Source organism: Myotis brandtii, unplaced genomic scaffold, assembly GCF_000412655.1.
Source record: "Myotis brandtii unplaced genomic scaffold, ASM41265v1 scaffold68, whole genome shotgun sequence".
In the NCBI taxonomy this organism is placed as follows: Eukaryota; Metazoa; Chordata; class Mammalia; order Chiroptera; family Vespertilionidae; genus Myotis; species Myotis brandtii.
The window spans coordinates 1,171,630-1,179,484 of NW_005370657.1; the positions used below are offsets into that span (position 1 = coordinate 1,171,630).

The 7,855-nt window shown below is 64.2% G+C and overlaps 3 protein-coding genes across 4 annotated transcripts in view; 1 reads left to right on the forward strand and 2 right to left on the reverse strand.

Moving 5' to 3' along the window:
• Nucleotides 1-2,307, reverse strand: part of LCN2 (lipocalin 2) — a 3,704-nt gene extending 1,397 nt beyond the window's left edge. Inside the window, exons 1-4 of the mRNA XM_014529298.1 lie at nucleotides 2,082-2,307; nucleotides 1,351-1,484; nucleotides 237-316; nucleotides 5-63 (exon numbers count right to left, since the gene is read on the reverse strand). Of these exons, the coding sequence (XP_014384784.1) occupies nucleotides 5-63; nucleotides 237-316; nucleotides 1,351-1,484; nucleotides 2,082-2,219 (411 nt within the window). The 5' untranslated portion in view covers nucleotides 2,220-2,307. The remainder of the gene's footprint in view (nucleotides 1-4; nucleotides 64-236; nucleotides 317-1,350; nucleotides 1,485-2,081) is intronic.
• Nucleotides 1-7,855, forward strand: part of PTGES2 (prostaglandin E synthase 2) — a 52,042-nt gene that overhangs the window by 3,262 nt on the left and 40,925 nt on the right. The gene's annotated exons all lie outside the window — the stretch shown is intronic.
• LOC102255854 (neutrophil gelatinase-associated lipocalin-like) lies at nucleotides 3,805-4,990 on the reverse strand. The gene is made up of 2 exons (XM_005881415.2): nucleotides 4,782-4,990; nucleotides 3,805-3,942 (listed from the first exon to the last, which is right to left on the reverse strand). The coding sequence occupies exons 1-2, from the start codon at nucleotides 4,917-4,919 to the stop codon at nucleotides 3,805-3,807; spliced, it is 276 nt and encodes a 91-aa protein (XP_005881477.2). The 5' UTR covers nucleotides 4,920-4,990.

Sequence of the window (7,855 nt, forward strand, 5' to 3'; positions counted from 1 at the left end):
TGGCGAACTGGTTGTAGTCGGTGGCCGCCACTCGCACGGTGTAGCTCTGCAGTTGAGGGTAAGCTACAGGGTGGACAGTGCGGGGTCAGCCCTGGCTGGTTAGACAGAGCAGCTCCCTCCTCCCCCACCCCGCACAGGACGGCCTCTGTGCGGAGGTGCAGGGAGGCCCGTAGAGGTGCAGGGAGGACCCCATGCCTGGGACCCCAACCCCAGGGCCCGCTTCACTCAGGACTCACCCTTAATGTTGCCCAGGCTGAACTGGCCGGGCTTGGAAGTTTGGACAAAAGTTCTGACAAAGTAGTCGCAGCGCTGGTTCCTGTGGGAGTGGGAGAGAGGTGTGGGTGAGGGGAGACGCAGGCTTGGCCTCCCTGGGCTGGACGAGGTGGGAGCCAGGGTTGCCGCTGGAGGGGCTGGGATTCCGCAGCCCTGGGTCCAGCCCAGCCCATCCCCGCCGCAGCAGGAGGCCTGGTCTGTCCCTCTGTGCTCTCCGCGCTGCCCTGCCCAGGGCCCTGCCTCCAGCACCCACTGTCCTTCCGTCTGCAGGGCTGTCTCCCCTCGGCGGCCTTCCTGTACACAGTCCTCCCCACCCTGGGCCTCTGTCCTCTCCTCTTGTCTTGCTGTTTCCCTCTGTAACCCCTCCTGGGCGATTCATCTCGCCATGTCCTTGGCACCCGAGAGCCGATCTCCCCAAACCCGTCCTTCTTATGCCCCTTGTGCCCAAATGCTCCAGCCCCCCCTCCTCCAGGTACCAGAGCCAGAAACCCACAGGAGCTGGTGAGCCCGGCACCCCACCATTCCTCTTCCCCCTGCAACCAGAGGGGCCCTGTCTCCTTGCCAGATCCCTTGGGTGCCGGTGCCTAAGGCCCCAGCAGTGTGGTGCCCCACCCGGCCAGGCTGCTCATGGCTCGCGGCGGCTGCCCGAAGGAGCGGCTGTCTCTTACTCGGAGTCCGCCAGCCCCTGCCGTGAACCCCCTGCCCCTCCTTCCAAGGCAGATCGGTTCCCCCAAGGCCCAGCCAAGAGGCCACCCCCCAGGAAGCCCCCAGTGAGGTCCTGGTGGGGTTCCAGGCTGGGCCCAGGGACCCTCCTCCCACTCCGGACTCCCCTGCTCTCTGCCTTGTTTCCTGAGGACTATCCGTGCGCATCCCTCCTGCTGTCTGTGTGCGCACAGAAGGGACCAGTAAACGCTGACGTAATGAAGGAAGGAAGGAGGACACAGGTCTCTGAGTCCAGTGCTGAGGAGAGGATGAGTGACTGCCTGTCAGCTTGGGCCGTGACATCAGTCTGTCTCTCAGAGCCCCTCCTCCACGCAGCCCCCAGGTTCCCATGCTCCCGGGAGGTGGGGCTCTCACCTGAGCAGGGTGGAGGTGACATTGTAGCTGCGGTCTTCTTTCAGCTCGTAGTTGGTGGTGTACATCTTAAACTCTTTGTCTTCCTTTGAAATGGCATTCCCTGCCAGGCCCACGACGTACCACTTCCCCTGGAACTGCAGGGAGCCGGTGACAGGCCGAGTGGGCCGCAGGGGCCCCGACAGCTCTGTCCCTGCACCCATCTCTGGGCGGCTGGCTCAGAACCAGGAGCGCCTCTACCAGGGCCGCAGGACTCCTGATGGGGACTCGGGCCTGCACTGGGCCTGCGCTGGGCCTGCTCTGGGCCTGCACTGGGCCTGCACTGGGCCTGCACTGGGCCTGCTCTGGGCCTGCACTGGGCCTGCGCTGGGTCTGCACTGGGCTTGCACTGGGTCTGCACTGGGCCTGCACTGGGCCTGCACTGACAAAGCCAGCAGGAGCTGGAGGCTGTGGCCAGAGGGAGCGTGGAGTCTGGCAGGGATGGAGTGACCGCGGGCAGTGGGACTGAAGATGTCCCCACCTGGCAGGGACTGTGGAGATTATGGGAGAGAATGTGGACCTGGGCAGGTCAGCCAGGCTGGGGCGGGGGTGGGAGCATGGTTTCCATGAGGAGGCGTAAGGGCAGGCTGAGCTGAAACCTGGGCCCATCCCGTCCTAAACGTTCTCTAAGACTCGGCCCTTCTACTCCCACTGTTCCGGGGGTCCTCCCCACAGCTGCCCCCCAGGTTCCTTACCTGGTCATCTTGGAAGTTTGGCTGCAGCGGGACCCTGGACAGAGGTGGGGCGGGGATCAGGTTTGGGGTGGAGTCCCGGGCCTGGGTCTGCAGGGCCCCCAGTAGGGTGAGGCCCAGCCACAGGAGACCGCGGGGCATGGTTGCAGGGCTGAGGCAACTGGGCAGCTGCTGAGCCGGGCAGGTGGTGAAGGAGGAAGAGGCGAGTGAGGAGGCTGGCCTGGGGGCCCTATTTATGGTCCCCGTTCTCCCACTCCCCCTGGGGTGGAGTGGTATGTCCTTTGCCAAATTCAGGAAGGGTGAGGTGACTGCCAGCAACTCCTGCGGAACCTTCGGTGAGATTTCTGGCCCTTTCCCCATGGTCAGGATTGTGCAAGATGGAGGGGCAGGAAGGCCAGGGGGGAACCGGGGACTTTCCCCAGAGCCCCACACCTCTGCAGGGACAGGGGCCCCTGGCACACTCTCCTGCCCTTCCCTCCACTCCGTTTGTGTTCAGTGGCCCCGATCTGTCACCTCTGACCTCCAGGATCCCTGCTTGGGCCAAGGCGGGGAGGCGGGGGTGGTGGTGGTGTAGGGGCGGCTGGAAAGTGGGATGAGATCCTCCATACAGTGAATGCAGAGGAGGCCTCACTCCGACAGATGGTGGCCTGTTTCCTGGTTCTCAGAAGGTGCAGGGAAGGGTGGGGCACCTGGAAATGAACATTCCTGACAGGGAAGGACATAGTGTTCTGAGCTCTCAGAGGCCTCCCCCCGCCAGCCCTGGCACAGGGGAGACCCCTGTCTCAGACGCCCATCTGGAAGGGCCCCCACCTTCAGTTGCCCCTGCCCTCCTCCGTGTCCGATGTGCAGGAGTTGCCCCCCTGTGGGCCCCGAGACCCCAAGCCGGGCGCTCCAGTCGCACATAGGGCGGCTCAGCTGCATCTCGGAGCCGGGACAGTGAGGGGTGCGCACTGCTGGCCGGGGCTGGGCCTGCAGCCGCTCTCCACCTACTGCTCCGACACCCGGGGCTACGGCTCCCAGGGAGTGCAGGACTTGGCCTCGCCCTTGAGGGTCGCTGAGACCACCCACCATCTCTGGCCACAGCCTTGGTCTGTGCAGTCCAGCGGCCCAGGCCTGGGTCCCTAGAAGTGTTCCTGCCATGGCTGATCCCGCTTCGTCCTGGCGAGCAGGCTCATCACTGGGGCTCTGGCTGTCCCTGGGAGGAGGTGACGGGGCTCAGCCCCTGGGCACTGGCTCCCGATGCCACCGTGAGGACGGAGGCTGCCTGCAGTCTGACCTGAGGGGGAACTGGGGGTGTCCGGGCCTCAGGACACTGACAGGGACCCTGGGCTCTACCCGCCACCTGCCGCTCTGTGCCCCTCCTTCCAAGGCAGATCGGTTCCCCCAAGGCCCAGCCAAGAGGCCACCCCCCAGGAAGCCCCCAGTGAGGTCCTGGTGGGGTTCCAGGCTGGGCCCAGGGACCCTCCTCCCACTCCGGACTCCCCTGCTCTCTGCCTTGTTTCCTGAGGACTATCCGTGCGCATCCCTCCTGCTGTCTGTGTGCGCACAGAAGGGACCAGTAAACGCTGACGTAATGAAGGAAGGAAGGAGGACACAGGTCTCTGAGTCCAGTGCTGAGGAGAGGATGAGTGACTGCCTGTCAGCTTGGGCCGTGACATCAGTCTGTCTCTCAGAGCCCCTCCTCCACGCAGCCCCCAGGTTCCCATGCTCCCGGGAGGTGGGGCTCTCACCTGAGCAGGGTGGAGGTGACATTGTAGCTGCGGTCTTCTTTCAGCTCGTAGTTGGTGGTGTACATCTTAAACTCTTTGTCTCCCTTTGAAATGACATTCCCTGCCAGGCCCACGACGTACCACTTCCCCTGGAACTGCAGGGGGCTGGTGACAGGCTGAGTGGGCCGCAGGGGCCCCGACAGCTCTGTCCCTGCACCCATCTCTGGGCGGCTGGCTCAGAACCAGGAGCGCCTCTACCAGGGCCGCAGGACTCCTGATGGGGACTCGGGCCTGCACTGGGCCTGCGCTGGGCCTGCTCTGGGCCTGCACTGGGCCTGCACTGGGCCTGCACTGGGCCTGCACTGGGCCTGCACTGGGCCTGCACTGGGCCTGCACTGGGCCTGCACTGGGCCTGCACTGGGCCTGCACTGGGCCTGCACTGGGCCTGCACTGGGCCTGCACTGGGCCTGCACTGGGCCTGCACTGGGCCTGCACTGGGCCTGCACTGGGCCTGCACTGGGCCTGCACTGGGCCTGCACTGGGCCTGCACTGGGCCTGCACTGGGCCTGCACTGGGCCTGCACTGGGCCTGCGCTGGGCCTGCTCTGGGCCTGCACTGGGCCTGCGCTGGGTCTGCACTGGGCTTGCACTGGGTCTGCACTGGGCCTGCACTGGGCCTGCACTGACAAAGCCAGCAGGAGCTGGAGGCTGTGGGCAGAGGGAGCGTGGAGTCTGGCAGGGATGGAGTGACCGCGGGCAGTGGGACTGAAGATGTCCCCACCTGGCAGGGACTGTGGAGATTATGGGAGAGAATGTGGACCTGGGCAGGTCAGCCAGGCTGGGGCGGGGGTGGGAGCATGGTTTCCATGAGGAGGCGTAAGGGCAGGCTGAGCTGAAACCTGGGCCCATCCCGTCCTAAACGTTCTCTAAGACTCGGCCCTTCTGCTCCCACTGTTCCGGGGGTCCTCCCCACAGCTGCCCCCCAGGTTCCTTACCTGGTCATCTTGGAAGTTTGGCTGCAGCGGGACCTTGGACAGAGGTGGGGCGGGGATCAGGTTTGGGGTGGAGTCCCGGGCCTGGGTCTGCAGGGCCCCCAGTAGGGTGAGGCCCAGCCACAGGAGACCGCGGGGCATGGTTGCAGGGCTGAGGCAACTGGGCAGCTGCTGAGCCGGGCAGGTGATGAAGGAGGAAGAGGCGAGTGAGGAGGCTGGCCTGGGGGCCCTATTTATGGTCCCCGTTCTCCCACTCCCCCTGGGGTGGAGTGGTATGTCCTTTGCCAAATTCAGGAAGGGTGAGGTGACTGCCAGCAACTCCTGCGGAACCTTCGGTGAGATTTCTGGCCCTTTCCCCATGGTCAGGATTGTGCAAGGTGGAGGGGCAGGAAGGCCAGGGGGGAACCGGGGACTTTCCCCAGAGCCCCACACCTCTGCAGGGACAGGGGCTCCTGGCACACTCTCCTGCCCTTCCCTCCACTCCGTTTGTGTTCAGTGGCCCCGATCTGTCACCTCTGACCTCCAGGATCCCTGCTTGGGCCAAGGCGGGGAGGCGGGGGTGGTGGTGGTGTAGGGGCGGCTGGAAAGTGGGATGAGATCCTCCATACAGTGAATGCAGAGGAGGCCTCACTCCGACAGATGGTGGCCTGTTTCCTGGTTCTCAGAAGGTGCAGGGAAGGGTGGGGCACCTGGAAATGAACATTCCTGACAGGGAAGGACATAGTGTTCTGAGCTCTCAGAGGCCTCCCCCCGCCAGCCCTGGCACAGGGGAGACCCCTGTCTCAGACGCCCATCTGGAAGGGCCCCCACCTTCAGTTGCCCCTGCCCTCCTCCGTGTCCGATGTGCACCCCAGCCACTCTCTTTGACCTTAAAAGGAATCTTTGAGCCTTTGGTGACTGTTAGATGTGGGGGAGACTGACGGTGGAGCCCCAAAGAATTTTAACTAGGGAGGGGCAGTGCCCTGGATCACCAAGGAGTCACTGGGTAGACTTTTTTTAAAAATATATTTTATTGTTTTTTTACAGAGAGAAAGAGAGAGGGATAGAGAGTTAGAAACATTGATCAGCTGCCTCCTGCACACTCCCTACTGGGGATGTGTCCGCAACCAAGGTACATGCCCTTGACTAGAATCGAACCTGGGACCCTTGAATCACTCTCCTGCCCTTCCCTCCACTCTGTTTGTGTTCAGTGGCCCCGATCTGTCACCTCTGACCTCCGGGAGTCCCTGCTCGGGCCAAGGCGGGGGGGTGTGTGTGTGGGTGGCTGGAAAGTGCAATGAGATCCTCCGCACGGTGAATGCAGAAGAGGCCCTGTTTCCTGGTTCTCAGAAGGTGCAGGGAAGGGTGGGGCACCTGGAAATGAACATTCCGGACAGGGAAGGACATAGTGTTCTGAGCTCTCAGAGGCCTCCCCCTGCCAGCCCTGGCACAGGGGAGACCCCTTCCTCAGACGCCCATCTGGAAGGGCCCTCACCTTGAGTTGCCCCCGCCCTCCTCCGTCCCCATGTGCAGGAGTGGCCTCCCGCTCCCCCCGGGCCCCGAGACCCCAAGCCAGGCGCTCCAGCCGCACATGGAGCGGCTCAGCTGCATCCTGGAGCCCGGACAGTGAGGGGTGCGCACTGCTGGCCGGGGCTGGGCCTGCAGCCGCTCTCCACCTACTGCTCCAACACCCGGGGCTACGGCTCCCAGGGAGTGCAGGACTTGGCCTCGCCCTTGAGGGTCGCTGAGACCACCCACCATCTCTGGCCACAGCCTTGGTCTGTGCAGTCCAGCGGCCCAGGCCTGGGTCCCTAGAAGTGTTCCTGCCATGGCTGATCCCGCTTCGTCCTGGCGAGCAGGCTCATCACTGGGGCTCTGGCTGTCCCTGGGAGGAGGTGACGGGGCTCAGCCCCTGGGCACTGGCTCCCGATGCCACCGTGAGGACGGAGGCTGCCTGCAGTCTGACCTGAGGGGGAACTGGGGGTGTCCGGGCCTCAGGACACTGACAGGGACCCTGGGCTCTACCCGCCACCTGCCGCTCTGGACCCAGCACCCCCAGCCGGGCTCAACCAAGGTACATGCCCTTGACTAGAATCGAACCTGGGACCCTTGAATCCGCAGGCCGATGCTCTATCCACTGAGCCAAACCGGTTAGGGCTGGGTAGACTCTTAAAGCCAGGGAGTAGATGGCCCATGCTCCCTGGTATGAATTGTGAAGGGGTAGGACAGGGTCTGCAGCATGAAGAGAACGGGGCCAGGTGCCTGCAAATCTCTGCCCACCCCTCACCCCCTGTGATCACTGCCCAGGCCTAACTCTGCTAATTTCTGCCCACCCCTCACCCCCTGTGATCCCTGCCCACTCCTCACCCCCTGTGATCCCTGCCCACCCCTCACACCCTGTGATCCCTGCCCACTCCTCACCCCCTGTGCTCTCTGCCCACCCCTCACCCCTGTGCTCTCTGCCCACCCCTCACCCCTGTGCTCTCTGCCCACGAGGGAAGGGGCTTTGGGCGGGTTCTGAGCTGGTGGGTGGGCTGCAGCCTTGGCCATCCTGACCGAGAAGCCCCCTCAGGCCCTGGCCGGGCTGCCCGTCTGGGTGACGAAAGGGCAGGAAGTGGAGATGAGCAAAGCTTCCACAATGTGGCCACCAAACCCGCATGCCCTCCAGGCGCCGTGGCCACCCCCCCAGACCCTTCCCCCCGCCTCTCCTCCCCGCCACTGGGCCAGGCTCCACCCCAGCCACTCTCTTTGACCTTAAAAGGGATCTTTGAGCCTTTGGTGACTGTTGGATGTGGGGGAGACTGACGGTGGAGCCCCAAAGAATTTTAACTAGGGAGGGGCAGTGCCCTGGATCACCAAGGAGTCACTGGGTAGACTCTTAAAGCCAGCGAGTAGAGTGGCCCATGCTCCCTGGTATGAATTATGGGAGGGGTAGGACAGGGTCTGCAGCGTGAGCAGACCGGGGCCAGGTGCCTGTGCCCTCTGCCCACCCCCACCCCTGTGCTCTCTGCCCACCCCTCACCCCCTGTGATCCCTGCCCACCCCTCACCCCTGTGCTCTCTGCCCACCCCTCACCCCCTGTGCTCTCTGCCCACCCC

Bases quoted from the DNA above. Each gene is read 5' to 3' on its own strand.
- LOC102255854 (XM_005881415.2), bottom strand. From the start codon at position 4,919: ATGCCCCGCGGTCTCCTGTGGCTGGGCCTCACCCTACTGGGGGCCCTG. The intron at 3,943-4,781 runs GTAAGGAACCTG...AGCCCCCTGCAG, and splicing joins CAAACTTCCAAGATGACCAG to TTCCAGGGGAAGTGGTACGT.